This window comes from Oncorhynchus tshawytscha, linkage group LG12 (genome assembly GCF_018296145.1).
Source record: "Oncorhynchus tshawytscha isolate Ot180627B linkage group LG12, Otsh_v2.0, whole genome shotgun sequence".
NCBI classification, from domain to species: domain Eukaryota; kingdom Metazoa; phylum Chordata; class Actinopteri; order Salmoniformes; family Salmonidae; genus Oncorhynchus; species Oncorhynchus tshawytscha.
The window spans coordinates 38,582,813-38,606,477 of NC_056440.1; the positions used below are offsets into that span (position 1 = coordinate 38,582,813).

The following is a 23,665-nucleotide window of genomic DNA, read 5'->3' on the forward strand; positions in this document are numbered from 1 at the left end:
CTGCCATTTGTCTTTGTCGGTTATTGTAAATGTTACTCGTTTTCCTGAGAGGAATTTCTCTTACTATTTCCTGAGTACTTTATAGTTCGCCCTGTGCCTTTTTGTTTATGAATAAATACTTTAAGCACAACAGTGTTTGGGTTTAGTCCCGCTTTGATCTATGGTGCTTAAATAAATTCTGCAGTTCTAAACCTGCGACTGCCTCCTGCCTATTCCTCTCTACACATGTGACCGTGTTAAACAAATCAAAATATATTTTAGATTTTAGATTCTTCAAAGTAGCCACCCTTGCCTTGATTAAAGCCTTGCACACTCTTGGCATTCTCTCAACCAACTTCACCTGGAATGCTTTTCATACAGTCTTAAAGGAGAACTTGTTGGCTGCTTTTCCTTCACTCTGTGGTCCAACTAATCAAAAACCATGTCAATTGGGTTGAGGTCAGGTGATTGTGGAGGCCAGGTCATCTGATGCAACACACCATCACTCTCCTTGGTCAAATAGCCCTTACAAAGCCTGGAGGTGTGTTAAGTCATTGTCCTGTTGAAAAACAAATTATAGTCCCACTAAGCGCAAACCAGATGGGATGGCGTATCGCTCCAGAATGCTGTGGTAGCCATGCTAGTTAAGTGGGCCTTGAATTCCAAATAAATCACAGTTGATGACAGTGTCATCAACAAAGCACCATCACACCTCCTCTTCAATGCTTCACGATGGGAACTACACATGAGGAGATCAATCCTTTCACCTACTCTGCGTCTCACAAAGACACGGCGGTTGGAACCAAAAATCTATCCATTGCTTGTGTTTCTTGGCCCAAGCAAGTTTCTTCCTCTTGTTGGTGTCCTTTAATAGTGGTTTCTTTGCAGCAATTCGACCACTAAGGCCTATTTCACACAGTCTCCTCTGAACAGTTGATGTTGAGATGTGTCTGTTACTTGAACTCTGTGAAGCATTTATTTGGGCTGGTAGGCTGGTAACTCTAATGAACTTGTCCTCTGCAGCAGAGGTATCTCTGGGTCTTCCTTTCCTGTGGCGGTCTATACGGGAGCCAGTTTCATCATAGCGCTTGAAGATTTTTGCAACTGCACTTGAAGAAACTTTCAAAGTTCTTGTTATTTTCCGTATTGACTCACGTTCATGTCTTAAATTAATGATGGACTGTCGTATCTCTGCTTATTTGAGCTGTTCTTGCCATAATATGGACTTGGTATTTTACCAAATAGGGCTATCTTCTGTATACCACCCCTACCATGTCACAACACAACTGATTGGCTCAAATGCATAAAGAAGGAAAGAAATTCCACAAATTAACTTTTAATAAGGCACACCTGTTAACTGAAATGCATTCCAGGTGACTACCTCATGAAGCTGGTTGAGAGAATGTCATGAGTGTGCAAAGCTGTCATCAGAGCAAAGGGTGGCTACTTTGAAGAATCTCAAATATAAAATATATATTTTGATTTATTTCACACTTTTTGGTTACTACATGATTCCATATGTGTTATTTTATAGATTTGATGTGTTCACTATTATTCTACAAAGTAGAAAATATTAAAAATAAAGAAAAACCCTCTAATGAGTCAGTGTGTCAAAACCTTTGACTGGTACTGTAATACATTGGCTCATCCCTTCTACTGACCTAGATGGAATTCTGGGTTCCCTCCTCAACCCATAAGAAGTCCCACCCAGTTCACTACATACAAATGGCAAAAACCTTCAATGGTGCTGCCCATGCTAAAACAGACTTTGTGGCAAGTGCACCCTCTATCCATCTCTATGTGCATGTCTGACTAAATAGCAGCCCCTTGACGAGGGTTCAGTGATGGCATGGCAGTGAGGCTGGAATGGTGTAGGGAGGGGAGGGGACGGGGAGGGGTCTAATTATCGATTTACTGGCATTCTGATTGAACACAGCAATGTTGGTATGGACCATTATTACGCCAGGTTCCATGAGCTCGAAATTGATTTTCGACCATCCAGAGTTTTGAATTCAGCCTGTGCTTTAGCTTCCTACTATGCACATCTGAAACAAAGAACGACAGCATTATTTCAGATCTCTTCGCTTTGGGCTAGTCCTTCCATTCTATACACTCTCAAACAAGCACGCACACACTCTCTTACAAAACTGATGGTGTATTCAGAGAGCAATCATATATCTTATTTCAGTCAATGACTAAATTACTAGCAATGTTACCTGCTGTTACACATCACCTGACCTTATCAATGAGATAAGGTGAGCTTTTAGTGATCTGTCCTCAGGTTTTGTCAGAAAATTGAATATGGGTATTTTTTTATGGCAATATTGCATTCGCATGACCCGTGTGAATAAGAACGAACCAGGTCACCAATGTCTTTTTTTGAGCTAATAAAGTTCCCCCTGAAACTGGGGACTGACATGAGAGATTCCAAGTGTGTGGCATTTCAGCGCCTGGATGACTTCAGCTAGTCTGATGAGTGTGCGTGTGTGTGGGTTTGTGTGTGCACCCTGAGGCAGTAAGCCTTACACTCCGTGCTCAACTCTCCACCCCCCCCCCACCCCCAATGTGGGCTTACGGTCGATCTGGTCGGCGAACACCTCTCCATAGATCATCCAGTAGGGCATGAAGAATATGTTCCGAGCCAGCATCCAGGACGGGTCCTCATTGGGGTTCAGGATGGCCTGCCGAGCCACCCCAAAACTCATCAACACCACCAGCATGATTATCACAAAGTACATCATGTCAATCATCTGACAGGGAGACAAAAAAAGGAGTGGGAGGGAGGGAGGAAGGAGAAAAAAAGAGGGTGAGAAGAGGGAGACAAGGAGAATATTAGCTGACTGACTGCTCCTTAATTAGGAAAAACAACTTTTAGCCACTTCTGTGCTGGCTTTCTGTTACTATATCAAAGTGATGTGTGTGTTATGTTGTAATCTCAAACAGCTCTCTCAGACATGGGAAGCTAACAGACATCTCTATCCTTTGATTCTTCCCCTCACCTAGTCTTCTTGACACTGTTATAACACACTCTCTGATCATTCATGAGCAAAGGCAGAATAGAGTTGAGGCTAAGGGCTTTTGTCAGGACACAATGTGCCGAACACATACTCAGGACTTCGACTCCCTATAAAAGGAACTTGATATAACTCATTCATATTTATAGCTACACTATACGGTTCCTTCGGAAAGTATTCAGACCCATTGACTTTTTCCACATTTGTTACGTTACAGCCTTATTCTAAAAGCAATCTACACACAAAACCCCATAACGACAAAGCAACAAAAAAAGTTTTTTAGACAAATGTTTGCAAATATATTAAAAATAAAAAACAGAAATACCTGATTTACATAAGTATTCAGACCCTTTATCATGAGAGTCAAAATTGAGCTCAGGTGCATCCTGTTTTCATTGATCATCGTTGAGATGTTTCTACAACTTGATTGGAGTCCACCTGTGGTAAATTCAGTTGATTGGACATGATTTGGAAAGATCCCACAGTTGACAGCGCATGTCAGAGCAAAAACCAAGCTATGAGGTTGAAGGAATTGTCCGTAGAGCTCCGAGACAGGATTGTGTTGAGGCACAGATCTGGGGATTAAAGGTCCCCAAGAACACAGTGGCCTCCATTATTCTTAAATGGAAAAAGTTTCGAACCACCAAGACTCTTCCTAGAGCTGGCCGCCCTGCAAAACTGAGCAATCAGGGGAGAAGGGCCTTAGTCATGGAGGTGACAAAGTACCCAATGGTCACTCTGACAGAGCTCTAGAGTTCCTATGTGGAGATGGGAGAACCTTCCAGAAGGACAACCATCTCTGCAGCACTTCACCAATCAGGCCTTTATGGTAGTGTGGCCAGACAGAAGCCATTCCTCAGTAACCTCATGACAGCCCACTTGGAGTTTGCCAAAAGTTACCTAAAGACTCTCAGATCATGAGAAACAAGATTATCTGGCCTGAATGCCAAGTGTCACATCTGGAGGAAACCTGGCACCATCCCTAAGGTGAAGCATGGTGGTGGCAGCATCATGCTGTGGGGATGTTTTTCAGCAGCAGAGACTGGGAGACTAGTCAGGATCAAGGCAAAGATGAACGGAGCAAAGTACAGAGAGATCCTGGATGAAAAACTGCTCCAGAGTGCTCAGGACCTCAGATTGGGGTGAAGGTTCACCTTCCAACAGAACAACGACACTAAGCACACACTCAAGACAATACAGGAGTGGCTTCGGGACACTGGCCCAGCCAGAGCCCGGACTTGAACCCGATCGATCGAACATCTCTGGAGAGATCTGAAAATAGCCGTGCAGCAACACTCCCCATCCAACCTGACAGAGCTTGAGGGGATCTTCAGAGGAGAATGGGAGAAACTCCCCAAATACAGGTGTGCCAAACTTTTATTGTCATATCTAAGAAGACTCAAGGCTGCAATCGCTGCCAAAGGTGCTTCAACAAAGCACTGAGTAAAGGGTCTGAATACTTATGTAATTGTCATATTTCATGTTTTTATTTGTAAAAAATGTGCACAAATTTCAAAAAAACTATTTTTGCTTTGTCATTATGGGGTATTGTGTGTAGATTGGCCTGGTGTAAGCAATGGCTGTATGGACTTTCAAACATTTTTAAATCCATGACACGGAGTGTGCAAGTGCAGAGAATCGGGACACAGCCAGTGGCACATCCTGCCCTCTCACCATCTTGCCGATCATCATGACATATGGGCCCAGGTACTTGTTGACGCCAAAGATGTCGAGCAGCCGGATGTACCAATAGATAATGTTAACGCAGTAGATGACCCTTCCGTAGCTCATGAATGGCGGCTCCTGGAGACGGAGAACCATGCCCACGGAGAAAATGAGGATGGCCATGAGGTCTGTGATGTTCCAGTACTCCTGGAGCCACACCTTCACCTTCTGCAACAGCTTCCCTGGCTCCGACATCAGAATCTGGGGAGGTAGACATGGAGGGAGGAATGGAGGGAGAGAGAGCAGGAGAGAGAGGGAAAGAGAGAGAGACGCATTTCAGTGTGCTCGCCATAAGAGGGCAGTGTGAGCCCATTTATTAAAGGTCACAGAGCGTCCTGAAGACTGTTCTACATAAATGGGTAAAGGTTTGGTAATGAACGCTTATATACATTGTTTTTTGCTCATGTATTTTATTTGATCTTGACCATTGGAAAATCTGTGGTTAATTGACTAGATTGACACACTTCAAAATGTGCAACCCCCCCTCTAGCATTTATCTGTGTTATAAATCAAATGTGCGTATGTTTGACTGTATTGAGAACTCCATGAGTTCAGTCATCTCTCTGCATGTGTGTGCCCTGCCCTACCTCTCTCATCTTCTCGATGCCATTGGTGAAGATGTAAGCGATGACAATCCACTCCTGCGGTGAGGGCCACAGGTCCATCTTCACCAGCACAATATAGTTAAACAGCATCAGATACGCCACATAGGCCATCTGGGGACAAACACATAGTGTCAGGGCCTCTCAGAGCACGTGGGGGGGTCTTCACTGCATTCAGAGGGTCTTACAGATGACATAGGTTGTTGGAGGTTGGTCTTAATGGGGCAATCTGCAGTCGAAATAACAACAAAGTGGATTCCCCACCACTTTTGGTAAAAAGCTGAGCGATGGAACTGGAGAAATGTAACCACTCTCACATTCATAGACATAGCAATGGAAGCAAGGACCGACCATGCAAGATATCAAAATTATAGGTAAGCACGTTTTGAAGCATTTTTTTGTAAAGCATTTACATTTACAATGTTTACTAATCATTGGAGTAAAACACGCTTATATTCTGGGTTCTGATATGGTATGACAGTTGAACTAAACACATGAGGCGTTCATAAATGCTATTCTTTGAGAATCAATGGGTATATACAGTATCATTAATTGATCAATTCTAAAAATGGATGTGGCAGCTGCTGATTGCCCCTTTGAGTAGTCTTAGAAGGCAATCAAATTGTTTTAGCAAGGAAAGTTAGGTTGCACTGCAGTATAGGCATTAGATTTCTTAGTACCCATCACTGTACATAATGGTATAACCTTTAGAGTCTCAAGACAATCCAGAGGTGAGGCATGTAATGTAGTGACCTCATGGAGCCTGCTTTACGAACTAGTCTAGTTAGTGGACCCTTTCCAGTCTCAAAAACTTACTACAGAATTTGTTTTAGCAGGTAAGAAGACATTCATATTTACAGCAACAACGAGGGGGATAGTTACAGGGGAGAGGAGGGTCAATGAATGAGCCAATAGAAAACTGGGGATGATTAAGTGGCCATGATGTGTCCAGATTGGGAATTTAGCCAGGACACCAGGGTTAACAACCCTACTCTTACAATAAGTGCCATGGGATCTTTAGTGATCACAGAAAGTCAGAACACCCGTGTAACAATCCATCCGAAACACAGCACCCTACACAGGGCGATGTCCCTGTGTAGTTTCAGAGGCAAGCCAGAAGTAGGACACAGGGTTGTAATGTTGCTGACTGAACTGGATCCCACTGCAGGGAGCTAAAAAGTACAATACAGCGTGACAAGACCGAGCATCTGTCGCTAAAATGAATCCATACATTTTACATGGGATTTTTCTGACCGGCACGGCGATAGAGCGGGAGAGAACGGCTTTCCATTAAGTGTTTCTTTTTTACCTCCATGAATACGAGATAACCCTGCCTGCTAGGGAGTGATTGTGATGTTTTCATTGGATCGGCAGATTGAAAGAGGCAGCATGAAAGATGAAGACATCGATATTGCCAAATTAAAATGTCCAGCCTGTAGATACGATGCACGCAGACAATGCACACAGACACAGAAGCAAGCCCTGGGTCACACACTGCATCTATCCACTGGGTTCTCAAAAGGGTTAATTGTGAAGGGGTAAGGTTCTACATGAAATCTTTTTAATTCAGAAAACCCTATGGTTCTAGGTAGCAACACACCCTGACAGCAGACTCACTGTGTGAAACCAGAACTTGACGATGGGGGCGTTGTAGAACTCGTAGATCTTCCGGCCCATGGGGATGAGCCGGTGTCTATTCTGGACCTCCCCCACACCCTTCTTACGAGACGCCTCCGTGCTTACCTTACCCAGCATGGCCTGGGGCATCCCACCCAGAGAGACAGAAAGAAAGAGATGGAGAGAGATACAAAGATACAGGAGAGAGAGAAGAAACAAATTAAAGAGCATTAGAGCTGTTCCTACAGTACACGTTAGTTGCATGAGCATAAGCAAGCACAGGCAAACTCATTCCGAATGTTGCATGTTAGGGACATTGAGTGCTGGTGAGGTTGATGACACATATGACGGAGACAAACACTTACGGATCGAGCCTCAGACGACAGCGACGGACAGTAGAGAGAGAGAGAGAAAAAGAGAGTGAGAGAGAGAGAAAGAGAGAGAGAGAAAGCAAAGAAGAGAGAGGACAGCAAGGAGGAAAAAAGATGTCTGACGTCCATTTCTAGGACTCACAGTAACACAGTTTGTCATCCATGACAGGGAGTGTCAAATCCCAGAGGTTATGATCATGGATGCCCATACCACAACACACCGCTGAGGAGTCAGCAAATTGTATTTTATTGTATTGTATTGCATGTTTTGGGAAAAGGGAGATACACCTCGCGATGAAAGAGCCAGATGCATGTGAAAATCACAATGCCATGCCAACATGCATATTTAAACTGCATCTGGGTTGGGAGTGTCAGGGATTACAGTGTGTTTTTGGAGGCATCTGAGGATGACTTGCAATACAATACCGATGTATGTAGCATAGCATGTATTTGTATGAACCTGTCTGAGTCATAGTTCGGTTCTGGGCTGCATTTGAACATTCAGAAACCAGCAGCTCACAAGGGCAAGCGGAAGAGCTCATGACAGATGTAATCCTTTGGCAGAGTTTATTTTTGGGGTGTCGAAGAACTCTCTCATCAGCATTCTCATAAACTCCTGTTCCCAATGAGTTTTTGCGCCGGCTGGCTGACTAAATGCAGATGACAATATGTACCACAATGTCTATTTAGATGGACCGAGTCACCAATTGCCAGTTCTGTATTAAGCGAGGGTGTTCAAACAGTCAGGCTGTGTCTGAAGTGGAACCCTATCCCCTATATAGTGTATTACTTTGGGCCCTGGGCACGGTTTTCCGATAGCGATGGAACTTAGCCTTGCGAGTGTTTTAACAATGCATCTTTCCAACAACGGCCCAAAACACCACGCAGAGTGAACGTTTGGTAAGTGCTTCGCTGAAGCATGTGTCAAAACTGATGGGCCTGAAAAGAACGGCTACGCTGCTCTTTGATCGGATTTCTCTATTCAAATCTTACCTTAACATTAGAATTATTGCACAATACTGATGACGAATCAGCTCCTAGCCAGATATTATTACCTACGGCTGCAAATATTAGGCGGCTTATTGCTTACCCTATAATAATTCACTAAATCCACATTTGGCACGTCGTTGTGCACGTTAGGCTACACATCATAACATTTATTAAGACCAATTACAGACTTCATCATACAAGTAACAAAATGGAACTCAAACGATTAACAGTATTTCAATATGATTGAAACAGGCCTATAACCTAGGCTATTTATATTTGAATGCACCTATCTCAGTTTTAATTTGAAGCATCTTCTTATTTGTAGTCAACTTAGTTCAGAGGTTATTACAGTCACAGAGAGGCGGATAAACCATGTGATTCTATGTTTAGCAGAGATCTTCTGTGTATAGAAACGCGGGGAGGGCAAAAAGGCATCTAACGACGCACTTCGCTGTTCTACGAGTGGTCTGAGGAAGACGTTCGATTACGAACGTTTTCAAGTGCAACGTCACCAACGATGGTTTTGGGAAACAGCTCTGAGATTTAACGATGCTCCTACGAAGGTTCGAGCAATGAACTTAGCCTTAAGATGCTTTTGCGAAACCAGGCCCTGGTCAAAAACGGTGCACTACACAGGGGATAGGGTGCCATTTCAGACACACAGCACAGACTGTGCATCAGCGCAGGCCAGGCAGGCAGGCACAGTTAGTAACCTGAGCAGCTTTAAGCTGCTGCCGTAAATCAGATGAGCGACACTCTCTCTTAGCAGCATGCAAGTTGATGCGCGGTTGCCAGCGCCACTGGTGAAAATGAGGGGCAGCAGTCACATATGGTACTGTACCTCTAGTAAGACCTTGGTTAGGAATGGGAGAGAGGGAGCGAGATAGGGGAAAGAGAGAGGGGAAAAGACAAAGAGAGTGAAAGGAACAGGGAGAGAGAGAGAAGGGGGGAAGGGAAAGAGAGACAGAGAGGGAGGGAAAGCAAAAGAGAGGGGGAAAGGGAGAGGGGCACAGAGAGAGAGAGAGAGACATACACAACGAGCCTAGGCCGGCAAAACAGACTGAGACGTTACAACTCCACAACCACGTCTTCGGCCGCGACCACAGGAAATGAGAAGCGGGACGACAGGTAGGTTTGGGGGCAGGGCAGAGCTGTTCTTACTGCCCCTCTGGTTGGCCGTAATAGGGTAGGGACTAGGCTTGGATCAGTGTGTAGGGACAATAATAATGGAGTGTGTTTGTTACAGTTTTTCTCAATTTCTGAAACACTAAAACCCATTGGCTGAACAAAGTTCTCAGTTGCCTGGACTCATTCAGCTAATTATGCAGTCTGTTGTCAATACCTTAAACCATTTCACATGGTAAAACACAATTTGCAGGTCTCACTTAGACTTTTCAGCAAAACTCTAAACACATTCTCATTCTCAAAACACATTCTGCACTCGAATGCACATGTCATCCATACTGGTAAACACAAGTGGCAACAATCAAATACAAATAGAGAACATATGTCATTGATTGAACACAACCACTCAAAATTGATTTAACCTGTTTCAAATGATGTGACACAACCAATATAAGCCAGTTCAGAGAGCAAACAGGTTGTTGAAGGTGGGAAGGAGAAAGTCTTAGAATGGATAGAAGAAACAATGTGAGAGGACGAGGACGTATGCGAGGTGGGCGACGAGGAGGGCAAGAAAGAGGAAGAGGAGGACGAAGAGGAAGACAAAGAGTGGAAATATCTGATGAAATTCGAGCAACAGTTATAGACCAACAGTTATAGTTATAGTTATGTTCTTGTCCATGGACTGACAATGAGGGAAGCAGGACTTAGAGTACAACCCAATTTGAGCCGATTTTCTGTGTCCACCATAGTAAGGACATTCAGAGAAGAGAACAGGTACAGGATACTACTGTATTTTTGTAATTGCACATTTACTGTACTACAATATATGCAGCTGTTTCAATAGACATGTGTAAAGTTAATCTCTGTATGTAATTGTACTGCATGAATATGTTTTGTAACTGCACAACTACTTTTTGTAGAATTGCAAGGCTGCCACATGCAGGTGGAAGGACAGCTATATTCACTCAGGAGCAAGAGGCCGTTATAGTTGGCATGGTCCTTCAAGATAATGCAATACGACTCAGGAACGAGTGATACAAGACAACACACACTTCCAGGGATTCGACAGTGTGAGCATTTCCACAATTGACCGTGTCCTCCATCGTAACAGGATGCGAAGGAAACAAGTATACAGAGTACCTTTTGAGCACAACTCACCAAGGGTGAAAGAACTGCGAGCTCAGTATGTGCAAGTAAGTGTACATTCAGAAACATTTACTGTAATCCAGATTGTCTACAGTACTAACACATACTATGTGAATTAAATTACTCTTCAGTACATACAATGTGTGTGAATCAGAAGCCTAATTGTACTCTACAGTATAGCACTGTCTCTGTACGACTTACAAAATCCGACATACAGTATGTTGTATTTCTACACAGACAATATTTGACTTGGAATCCTTGGACAGACCCCATGAGTTCATCTTTGTCGATGAAGCAGGCTTCAATCTAACAAAGAGGAGAAGGAGAGGCCAAAACATGATTGGACAGCGGGCCATTGTTGAAGTCCCTGGTCAACGAGGTGGCAATGTCACAATCTGTGCTGCTATCAGCAACCATGGTGTTCTACATCACCATGTTACACTCGGGCCATATAACACCCAGCACCTTCTAAGATGTATTGCCAATCTAAGAGATATTTTATTTGAGCAGCAGGTTCAAGAGCAGCAAGGTCAAGAGCTAAATGAGAATCCCATTCCCACCTATGTGATAGTGTGGGACAATGTCAGTTTCCACCGAGCTGCTCAGGTAAGGGAATGGTTTAACATCAATGGGCAGTTTATGAACTTGTACCTCCCTCCATACTCGCCTTTCCTGAATCCAATTGAGGAGTTTTTCTCCTCTTGGAGATGGAAAGTGTATGATAGACAACCCTACACCAGAGTAAATCTGCTGCAAGCCATGGATTTAGCCTGTGGTGATATAGGTGAGGAATCATGTCAGGGCTGGATACGGCACACAAGGCTTCTTCCCCCGTTGCCTCAGGAGGGACAATATTGCTTGTGATGTCGACAAAGTGCTCTGGCCTGACCCAGCCCAAAGACAAGAAGAAGCACATTGATCACGTTTACTCCTTTGATTTTTGTCCCTTTTAGTATTGTATACTGTAGTACAGTGCATTGTAGGCTGTATACTGTACAAGGGACAAATTGTATGGCCCTGAACATTGTGCTTTCCAATTATGAACAGTACTGACTGCTGCAGGGTACAGTACTGTAAAAAATAGGGGTACAAGGAGGAGGAAGAACAAAAAACAAAATTGCAAAGAGCAAAGCAGAGTCGTAATTTCTGATCAATTTTGAGCTACTATGATAGAACATGTTTTCGTTCATCAAAAGACAATGACGGAAAAATATGATTTTTTTTTTTTGATTAAAAATGTACTTCTCTCTGAGAATGTGTTTTCTATTTTTCAGGTGTATTGTTTACTGACTGCTTGAGTGTATATCATTTTGATCACCTTGTTTATGATTTGAGAGCAGTGTTTGATTCTGAACACGGGTAAAACTGTTTTGAGGCGAATGTTTCATTTTGCGAGAGGAGTCAGAGGTTATGTAAATAGTGCTTGAAGATGAGGTTTGGAGCAAGGTTTCAGAAATTGTGTTTTAGCAATTGAGAAAAACTAGAGAGAGAGAGACTAAAGTGTGTGTACTTTAAGCTGGACATAGAAGTCGCCCCTTACCACAGATCTGGGGGGGGTTGAAAATATATCTGACCATGAAAAGCTGGGCAGGGGCAACTGTGCTTCGAATTTTGTTTAGTTGAGGGGCAGGAGCTGGCTAAGGGTGTGTTCGAAATGGCCCCCTATTCCCTATATAGTAGGGAATACTAATAGGCTTCCATTTCAGACGCAGCCTGCGTGTGTATAGTCTGAAGGCAGGGCTGAGGTGGGTGCTCTCACCACGGAGTTGTACTGCGTCTCACAGTAGGATCTTACTGTGAACTCCATGTCCTCTTCCTCATTTTCTTTGGCGGGCTCGGGCTCTTCCTCCTCCTTCTCCTGCAGGTAGGTGTCCTGGTCTTGAGGCATGTACGACATCTCATCCTTGTTCTTAAACTCCAGACTCAGGATGGACGGAGGCAGCAGCAGGCCCAAGATCACCTGGGCAGGGGGGTGGAGTTAGACACATGGAGGGGCAATACACACAAACAGATACAGTGGCGCTGCTTCAAAAGTTGTCACGTGGCACGACGTTGGGAGAGTTATGGTCATATTGCGTGGGTCCACTGCATGTCAGTGTTTTCGCCGATCAAGTGACAAACTTGTTCCTTTCCATTCTTCCCAAAACAAATGTTATGAATACCCATGGTAATACCCATACTATGGTAAATCCCTCACATCTTGCAACTTTGATATTAAAAGTTGCTCAAATGTCTTGTTGAACCAGTGGATCTGTATAGAGACACAGGTGAGCACACACACATCCACGCCACACACACTCCCAAATACACACATACACGCAGACACACAGACACCACCATTCGTATCCCACGTGTCCATATTATTTTGGAGCTCGTCACTGTGAAATTGCATAATGCTATGGCTGACGTGCAGTGAGATAGTTTGCGTGTTTGATGCAGTGGAGACGAGCGAGCTTATCTGAGAATCAATTAAAGAGGCATTAGTCCAGACAGCTAGAGATGGTTAGAGTAGCAGAGAAATGAGAAGAACTCACAGCCAGGGGATAAAGGATATAATCAAGCTGTTAACACCTCCACTACATTAAAGTCAGACAAAAGGGGGATGAGGGGCGTGAGAGAGGGGGATGAGGGGCGTGAGAGAGGGGGATGAGGGGCGTGAGAGAGGGGTATTAGGGAGTGGAATGTAAAGGGAAGTGTCGTTAAACTGTAGAGGGAGATATCTGTTTCAGGTCTGCGGCAGCAGGCCAGAGTCGTATCCATTAGTGCACACCGTAGAAAAACATTTTGCAACAAAATACGAAAACAAGCGTTTCTCATTGGACAAGTTCAGGTAGTGCCTTCCTGTTTCAGTCTGTTTTCTTCCATCTGGTGCCTAGTGAATACAACCCAGGCAGGGAGGTGTGTGTGGTGGGGGCTTTATAGGTCATGAGTGTGTCTGTTTACCAACCAGCTCTATACTGCACCTGGATTCATCCTTGATCCTTCTTACACACAACCAACCAGCAGGCCCCAGGCACAGCTACTCAAAATAAGAAATGACTGTGCCCTTTCATGACCTAAGCAGCTGTATGCTGTCAAACCTCAGCCAACTCATTGGCTAACCTACTTGCCTGGGCTGAGTAATAGCACAAACCTTTGCAGTGTAACTGTAGGTGAGTAAATCAAGATGAACAGTGTTAGGAATGGTCAAGCGACAGCTCAAATATGGGATATCATTAGCTATTATGCCCAGCGGGTCAAACAGGGTAATTGCAACACGTTTTTCCAGCTGGGTATGGTAATGCTTCACCTTCAATTAAAATCTACAGTAGTCTACAATAAAATCTACTTCCATAAGTATGTCTGTCAGTCAATCAGTCAGATGGTCAACCTCTGAAACCCCATTTAGACAATGCACCGTGTGACCCCTGGCCCTTCTGACCTTCAGCCCAGAGTTCTTGCGCATGCGCAGGCGTCCCATCCACATGTCAGTGAGCAGCATCTGGCTGCAGGTGTGGGCGATGAAGTCACGGTGCTTGGCGGCCACGGCCAGCTGCAGGCAGGTGGCATTACTCCAGTTCTTCAGCTCATAGGTCAGCAACTTCATGGCCATCTGCTCGTCCTGCTTGTATGACTGGTCCAGCAGCTCCACAGCCAACTGTCCAAACTCTCTGAAACACACACATAGGATGTCACACATTGAATGTTTGAGATGAACTATGCTACATTGCAGTTTGACATATAAACATAATTAAGTGTTATACCATGGCATTGCGAAATACCCCTTTCTGATTGGCTTGAAGGGCATTCTAGAGCGTGCATTATTTCCCTATAACGCACAGTATATTTGCACGGTAGAGTTCAATGGCTATAGTTTATTTTTACAAGATTTGTTTGAGCTGCTTTTGAATGTGAAAGTCGAATTGAAAACAGTATTGGTATTGTTGATTGTTTATTTTTTTTTTTTATAGTAAGCTAGGACTGATGGTTTGATTAGCTAAACTAGCAAGTCTGTTTGTTTGGATACCACAGCAGCTACTGTAGCTATCTAGTAAACCTGCTAGCTGCTTTTTAAAATACATTTGACATTTATTTTATTTAACCTTTATTTACTTCAGTGGATGTTGAACACATTTCTACCAGCAAATGAACATATTTCTAGTGGCAATTATGTTAAATTATAGCCATGGTATGATTTGAATATGTTGGTATCCTGTTGTATCATACAGCACCAACATTAAAGCACAAACATTAAAATTCCATAACATACCCATATAAGTGTTCTGAGAGAGATGCTAACAGAGCGTTCGCAGTCTATTTTCTAGGCTGTGCCTCTTATATCATGGAAAGTTTTGCTACACACATGGAAACGCACATATACAAACACACACACACGCACGCACGCACGCACGCACGCACGCACACACACACACACACACACACACACACACACACACACACACACACACACACACACACACACACACACACACACACACACACACACACACACACACTTTATGTACACACACTAGTCAAAGGATTAAGATAAGACTTCAACAGCAAGCTGGTCAAAATCTCTGCGGAAAATACAAACCAAATGGGTTTGCACTTGGCAGAAAGAGTGGTGTCAGGGCTTTGCGGAGTATGGCAGTATGTGTTTGGGTGTGTGTGTGTGTGTGTGTGGCACCTGGGAGTTCTTTCCTATAACCAACTTCCAACATTTCCATAACAGTCTTTTTAATTGAGCAAGAACACACACACACACACACACACACACACACACACACACTTTCATCCCACACACATGCCATTAGCTAAACTACATGTGTGTCATTAGCTAGAGTATGTGTGTTGGTATTATTAGTTGCATTTATCTATGGCGGTCCTATGAGATCTGTGTGTTATCTAAAGCAGGTCACGATGTGAGGAGGAGTGTGGATGCTGTTCCATTGCAGACTCCCAGCTCAACTTTAATCATTCAGAAGAAAACTTTCCATAAGAGGCACAGCCTAGAAAACAGACTGCGCACGCTCTGTTAGCATCTCTCTCAGAAGACTTATATGGGTGTGTAATGGAATTTTTATGTTTGTGCTTTTCTTATAACTATTTTCTATTTTCTGTGTTCTATCTATGTGCTGTTCTATAAACCAATTTCTGTGTTCATGCAAGTGGCTGAACAAATCCTCACTATCAGCAGCTGCAATTTCGCAGTACGCCCAGACCTTGTTTTGAGAATGAGCGAAAGATATCTCAGTTTCAAGGTCTCAGCTTAGAGATAAGAAGCCTCGTGAGATATTTGTCTGTCACATGTTGTGAACCAGTATCGGTCAGTCACATGAATGAAACAAAACAGAAATGATTAATTAATTATGCTAAATCATGCAAATATAACTTGTCTGTGTATAGCCATATAGAAGACAACTGCTGGGACTGCCCAGACAGAGCTCCTGATTGACATGTGTACTATGGTGCATTGAGTTGGTTGGAACCTCTCCAGCGTGCTGACAAATAAACAATGATTCATTTAAGATTGACTTTGAGTGTCCCTGTGTAAGAATTTCCATGGCAATTTTGTGTCACGAACTGGATTATGGATTCTGCCTGTGGAGCTTTCCAGTGGGGGTCTGTGAGGAAAACTGGTGTCACATTTTATGAAGTGCGAGGGACATTCCGATCTGACCAAAAGAGGACGAGAACCCAAGCAGACCAGACCCTTGCTATGAGCCTCCCAGGAGGAGACACATCATCTGTGAACAATTGACGGCAACTGATTTCAGTAAGTCAATGTAAATGAACCTGTATAAATATATATATACAACCAATAAAAATTAACATAAATATGTAGAAGCAGGGTACCACTAGCCTACAAGATAACACAAGGTGTTTTTGATTTCGGGGTGTTATTTACATTTATGGGAAGGGGCAAGACTATAGAGCCTATAGAGACCATAGTATTTATGCAATTATAAACTATTGATACTATGATGCTGAGGGACTGTAGATGCTGAGGGACTATAGATGCTGTAGGGACCATAGATGCTATAACTATAGGGACTATGGTGCTATGATATGGGATAATAAGCTGAACGATTGATATTTGGATAACAAGAGCTGATTGGCATTTGGATAAGAAATTATTGAAATTATTACTAATAAGATTGGAATTTGACATTAGGATAATTAGCTGATTGCAATGTTGATAATAAGAGGATGGAAATTAAGCTATTTAGTATTGAGTGAATCAGAGCTGTCAGGGGACTAGCTTAGATGTGAAAGAGGTGAATGAATGCCACAACCAGTTCTCTGTGAGCTGAGTTTTCCAGTTCTGTGTGAGCGGATCTATAACGTTATCTAGGGGTCTGTCCAACACTGCCATTGGATCTACAGGTAGAGGATAACATGTCTCAGAAATCATATACATAACATGTCTCAGAAGATAACATGTCTCGTTAGTAACGAGGATAACATGTCTCGGAGATTAACATGACTTTAGATTATATGAGGATAATGGAATTTGATGTATAATGTTATTATGTATGGAGATATGAAAGAAGAGAGAACTATTTCCAAAAACGCTGTTAAATAGAACTAGTGTAAATGTCAAACCCCTGTATGAATAGAACACGAGTCTAGAGGAGGAATTTGTGATGTAACACAAATGTATAATGGGTTACTAGAGTTAAAGTGACATAATATTGCGTATAATACTATGACGATCTGATGAAGTAAGAATAGAAAAATAATAATAATATACAACCTGCACACCCACACGTAGATGTACGTGAGTAGTGAAAAAAGTATTCTGAGGAATGTTCAGAATGGTCCCTTTATGGGCCATTTGAGGTATGATAAGGTTAAAGCGTTGTATGGGACTTGACTTTCCCATAACCAATAAAACTATAAAGAGAAAAGTAGAAGATTTCCTCCAGCCTGGTAATGCATTTTGAAATAAGCCCATACCTTGTTAAATAAAACCAATGATTTTCTGTATTCATCTACTCAAGTTTAAAGTGTTAGGTAGAGACTTATTATGGACAGAGCATGCCATCTACTGGGGACTGAGACAGTGCCAACAAGTTGATATATATTGATCCCTCCAAAGCATTACACAGAATCTCAAAATAATTCACTTTTAATAAATATTGAAGCAAAAAGTGAGATAGAGATTGGGAAGAATAATATAGAGTGGCTTGTTGAAGGTATACACACTGAAATCAAACAGGCTGTGAGAAACACAGTGGGGAAATTAGGGACAGTTTGTACATAATTGTATGTCAATGCAACAGGTCAAAAAGATTACGATTACAAGAGAAGTGTTAACTTTAGAAGGTGCCCAACTCAGCTTCACCATATCATCTGATATGTCTGAAGTAAAAATGTGTCTGAAGTATAATTCTGTATACACAACGATTTATTGAGACTTCCCACCCAAGATGCAGTAAACTCAATTAATGATTACAACATTTTAGGACGGATTAAAATGTAACATAGTTTATTTTCTTTCTTCCAGGACTGATGGAATGTCCGCTACCAAGGATTGTTTTTCAAGTTGATCAATGATTCTCCCTTTGAAAGGCTTCATGAGGCAATGCCTTGGGAGAACAGTTAAAAGTGCCCTGATCCAGCTGTTAAGGGACCTCCCAAATTAAGCAAGACCTGGCCATTTTGTTTGTCTTTTACCCTACAAATTTTGCCACACACACATGCCAGTACCCACACACAACCCACTTGTTAATGAATATTTATTAGTGGTTAATATTCTGTTTGATTTAGAAGTGTGTTTGTGGTGTTTTTTCACGAGTTAGAAAGGATGCTGTACTCAGATGATCGTTTCTATTGTCAGAGTCTTGGTTGCACACATGTAAATTCTCTTGATTAGAAGAAATCTACTGAAAAACCCAATGTAAACCTAATACACAACATGTTTGAAATGTTTGAAATATCTTTAAATAATGTCTGATGTGCAGGAAAACAAACACTCACTTAATTGGGCTGACTGACCTCTGTTCTGACTTCCTGGTGAGGCCTGATCACCTCATTTTTATTTTTTAAATGTTTATTTCACCTTTATTTAACCAGGTAGGCCAGTTGAGAACACGTTCTCATTTACAACTGCGACCTGGCCAAGATAAAGCATAGCAGTGCAACAAAAACACAGAGTTACAAATAAACAAACGTACAGTCAATAACACAAAATAAAAGAAAAATAGAAAGATCTATGTACAGTGTGTGCAAAGTTAAAAGAGTAAGGAGGTAGGCAATAAATAGGCCATAGAGGTGAAAATAATTACAATTTAGCATTAATACTGGAGTGATATATGTGCAGATGATGATGTGCAAGTAGAGATATTGGGGTGCGAAAGAGCAAGAGGGTAAGTAATAATATGGGGACGAGGTAGTCGGGTGTGCTATTTACAGATTGGCTGTGTACAGGTACAGTGATCGGTAAGATGCTCTGACAGCTGATGCTTAAAGTTAGAGAGGGAGATATACAGTTGAAGTTGGAAGTTTACATACACTTAGGTTGGAGTCATTAAAACTTGTTTTTAAACCACTTCACAAATGTCTTGTTAACAAACTATAGTTTTGGCAAGTCGGTAAATCATTTTTTCAACAATTGATTACAGATAGATAATTTCACTTATCATACACCGTATCACAATTCCAGTGGGTCAGAAGTTTACATACATTATGTGGACTGTGCCTTTAAACAGCTTGGAAAATCCCTGAAAATTATGTCATGGCTTTAGAAGCTTCTGATAGGCTAATTGACATCATTGGATTCAATTGGAGGTGTACCTGTGGATGTATTTCAAGGCCTACCTTCAAAGTCAGTGCCTCTTTGATTGAAATCATGGGAAAATCAAAAGAAATCAGCCAAAACCTCGGAAAAAAATTGTAGACATCCACAAGTCTGGTTAATCCTTGGGAGCAATTTCAAATGCCTGATGGTACCATGTTCATCTGTACAAACAATAGTACGCAAGTATAAACACCACGGGACCACGCAGCCATCATACCGCTCAGGAAGGAGACGCAATTCTGTCTCCTAGAGATGAACGTACTGTGGTGTGAAAAGTGCAAATCAACCCCAGAACAACAGCAAAGGACCTTGTGAAGATGCTGGAGGAAACAGGTACAAAAGTATCTATATCCACAGTAAAACAGAATGCGTCTCCTATATCGACATAACCTGAAAGGCCGCTCAGCAAGGAAGAATCCATTGCTCCAAAACCATCATGAAAAAGCCAGACTACCGTTTACAACTGCACAATTTTGGGATAAATGTCCTCTGGTCTGAACTGTTTGGCCATAATGACCATCGTTATGTTTGGAGGAAAAAAGGGGAGGCTTGCAAGCCGAAGAACACCATCCCAACCGTGAAGCACGGGGGTGGCAGCATCATGTTGTGGGGGTGCTTTGCCGTAGGAGGGACTGGTGCAGTTCACAAAATAGATGGCATCATGAGGGATGAAAATTATGCGGATATATTGAAGCAAAATCTCAAGACATCAATCAGGAAGTTACAGCTTGGTTGCAAATGGGTCTTCCAAATGGACAATGACCCCAAGCATACTTCCAAAGTTGTGGCAAAATGGCTTAAGGACAACAATTCAAGCTATTGGAGTGGCCATCACAAAGCCCTGACCTCAATCCTACAGAAAATTTGTTGGCAGAACTGAAAAAGTGTGTGTGAGCAAGGAGGCCTACAAACCTGACTCAGTAACACCAGCTCTGTCTGGAAGAATTAGTCAAAACTCACCCAACTTTTTGTGGGAAGCTTGTGGAAGGCTACCTGAAATGTTTGACCCAAGGTAAACAATTTAAAGGCAGTGTATGTAAACTTCTGACCCACTGGGAATGTGATGAAAGAAATGTAAAGCTGAAATAAGTCATTCTCTCTACTATTCTTCTGACATTTCACATTCTTAAATAAAAGTGGGGATCCTAACTGACCTAAAACAGGGAATCTTTACTAGGATTAAATGTCAGGAATTGTGAAAAGTGAGTTTTAATGTATTTGGCTTAGGTGTATGTAAACTTACGACTTCAACTGTAAAACTCCAGCTTCAGAGATTTTTGCAATTAGTTCCAGTCTTTGGCAGCAGAGAACTGGAAGGAGAGGCGGCCAAAGGAGGTGTTGGCTTTGGGGATTACCAGTGTAATATACCTACTGGAGTGTGTGCTATGGGTGGGTGCTGCTATTGTGACCAGTGAGCTGAGATAATGCAAGGTTTTACCTAGCAAAGACTTATAGATGACCTGGAGCCAGTGGATTTGGCAATGGATATGTAGTGAGGGCCAGCCAACGAGAGCATACAGGTTACAGTGGTGGGTAGGATATGGTTTGGTGACAAAAACGGATGGCATTGTGATAGAGTACATTCAGTTTGCTGAGTAGAGTGTTGAGGGCTATTTTGTAAACGACATCGCCGAAGTCAAGGATAGGTAGGATAAACAGTTTTACGAGGGTATGTTTGGTGGCATGAGTGAAGGAGGCTTTGTTGCGAAATAGGAAGCTGATTCTAGATTTAATTTTGGATTGGAGATGCTTAATGTGAGTCTGGAAGGAGAATTTACAGTCTTTCCGGACACCTAGGTATTTGTAGTTGTCCACATATTCTAGGTCAGAACCATCCAGGGTAGTGATGCTAGTCAGGCGGGAGGGTGTGGGCAGCAATCGGTTGAAGAGCATGCACCTAGTTTTACTAGCATTTAAGAGCAGTTAGAGGCCACGGAAGGAGTTGAAGCTCGTTTGGAGGTTTGTTAGCACAGTGTCCAAAGAAGGGCCAGATGTATACAGAATGGTGTCGTCTGCGTAGAGGTGGATCAGAGAATCACCAGCAGCAAGAGCGACATAATTGATATATACAGAGAAAAGATTTGGCCCGAGAATTAAACCCTGTGGCACCCCCATAGAGACTGCCAGAGGTCCGGACAACAGGCCCTCTGATTTGACACACTGAACTCTATCTGAGAAGTAGTTGGTGAACCAGGCGATGCACTCATTTGAGAAGCCAAGGCTATTGAGTCTGCCGATAATAATGTGGTGATTGACAGAGTTGAAAGCTTTGGCCAGGTCAATAAAGAAGGCTGCACAATACTGTCTTTTATCGATGGCGGTTATGATATAGTTTTGGACCTTGAGCATGGCTGAGGTGTACCCATGACCAGCTGGAAACCAGATTGCATAGTGGAGAAGGTTACTATGTGATTCGAAATGGTCGGTGATCTGTTTATTTACTGCAGGGCAGGATGGACATAGGTCTATAACAGTTTGGGCCTAAGGTGTCTCCCCCTTTGAAGAGGGGGATGACCGCACCAGCTTTCCAATCTTTGGGGATCTCAGACGATACGAAAGAGAGGTTGACTAGGCTAGTAATCGGCCGATAATTTTAGAAAGAGAGGGTTCAGATTGTCTAGCCCAGCTGATTTGTAGGGATCCAGATTTAGGGAGGGGTTGCCAGGTGAAAAGCATGGTCAGCCATGGAAAAATGCTTATTGAAATGATTGATTATCGTAGATTTATCGGTGGTGACAGTGTTTCCTATCCTCAGTGCAGTGGGCAGCTGGGAGGAGGTGCTCCTATTCTACATGGACTTTACAGTGTCCCTGACACGTTCTGACCATAGTTCTTCTGTGTTTTCCTTGTTTTAGTGTTGGTCAGGACGTGAGCTGGGTGGGCATTCTATGTCGTGTGTCTAGTTTGTCTATTTCTATGTTTGGCCTGATATGGTTCTCAATCAGAGGCAGGTGTTAGTCATTGTCTCTGATTGGGAACCATATTTAGGTAGCTTGTTTTGCGTTGGGGTTGGTGGGTGATTGTTTCCTGTCTTTGTGTTCTCTGCACCAGATAGGACTGTTTCGGTTTTGCCACATTTGTTATTTTGGGTTCATGTTTAGTTTTCTTATTAAAAATCATGAACTCTAACCACGCCGCATTTTGGTCCTCCTCTCCTTCGATGGAAGAAAGCCGTTACAGTCCCAAAACCTTTTGGAATTAGTGCTATAGGAAGCAAATTTCTGTTTGAAAAAGCTAGCCTTAGCTTTCCTAACTAACTGAGTATATTGGTTCCTGACTATCAGCAGCTGCAATTTGGCAGTACGCCCAGACTTTCTTTTGAGAACGAATTAAGGATTCATCAGTTTCAATGTCTCAGCTTAGAGATAAGAAGCTTCTGAGGTATTGGTCTGTCACATGTTATGAACCAGTATTGGTCGGTCATATGAATGAAACAAAATGGTAATGATTAGGTAATTATGCTACATCATGCAAATATAACTTGTTTGTGTAAAAACATCTGCTGGGATTGCCCAGGCAGAGCTCCTGATTGACATGTGCACTATGGTGCATTGAGTTGGTTGGAACCTCTACAGCGTCCTGACAAATAAACAATGATTAATTTATGAATGACTTTGAGTGTCCCTTTGTAAGAATTTCTATGACAGCTGTATGGATGAATGACTGTTTGTGTGTGTGTGTGTGTGTGTGTGCGAGCGAGCGTATGTGTGTGTGCATGTGTGTGTGTGTGCTTGTGCATGTGGGTATGTTCAGTTGTGGGTATGCAGATGTGTCTGTGTGGCAAACTCTACAAACGATTATGTGTGATTGCTTGGCTGATTACGTGTGTGTTTCTTTTCAGCTCTATGTGTATGTGTCTTGTGGTCTATAGTACCTGGAGTTATGGTTCAGCTCCTGTGAGATGTCGTCCACCATGTCGTTCTCGGAGGCCTCGTGGGCCATGGCCTTGCACAGCTTACAGGCCACCAGGGCTTTGGCCATGGCCTCCTCCCCGTGCTGCCAGAAGAACAGCGCCATCTTCTGTCTCTTCATCAGCACGGCCCACACCATCAGCTCGTGGAAGGGGAAGGGGAAATGGTTGATCTCAGGGTCGTCCAGGTCAATGTCCACCTCCTCCTCTCGCTTACGTGTAGTCTTCTGGCGACTCCTCCGGATCGGCATGTCATCCTGCCTCAGGCCGCACAAGACGAGAGCAGAGACATGGATTCATGGGTTTTTGGATGTGATGCTCAGCCTTTGCCCATCGAGGGAGACAAACATACATTTAGAGAGAGTGTGATCATGTAATATAATTCACACTGGCTAAGGCCT

At 42.9% G+C, this 23,665-nt stretch overlaps 1 protein-coding gene across 1 annotated transcript in view; it reads right to left on the minus strand.

Annotated features, from left to right (window-relative positions):
* LOC112264110 (transient receptor potential cation channel subfamily M member 3) overlaps window positions 1-23,665 on the minus strand; it is a 139,149-nt gene that overhangs the window by 17,443 nt on the left and 98,041 nt on the right. Inside the window, exons 16-22 of the mRNA XM_042331099.1 lie at window positions 23,229-23,521; window positions 13,991-14,219; window positions 12,365-12,529; window positions 6,938-7,078; window positions 5,306-5,434; window positions 4,668-4,919; window positions 2,555-2,729 (exon numbers count right to left, since the gene is read on the minus strand). Of these exons, the coding sequence (XP_042187033.1) occupies window positions 2,555-2,729; window positions 4,668-4,919; window positions 5,306-5,434; window positions 6,938-7,078; window positions 12,365-12,529; window positions 13,991-14,219; window positions 23,229-23,521 (1,384 nt within the window). The remainder of the gene's footprint in view (window positions 1-2,554; window positions 2,730-4,667; window positions 4,920-5,305; window positions 5,435-6,937; window positions 7,079-12,364; window positions 12,530-13,990; window positions 14,220-23,228; window positions 23,522-23,665) is intronic.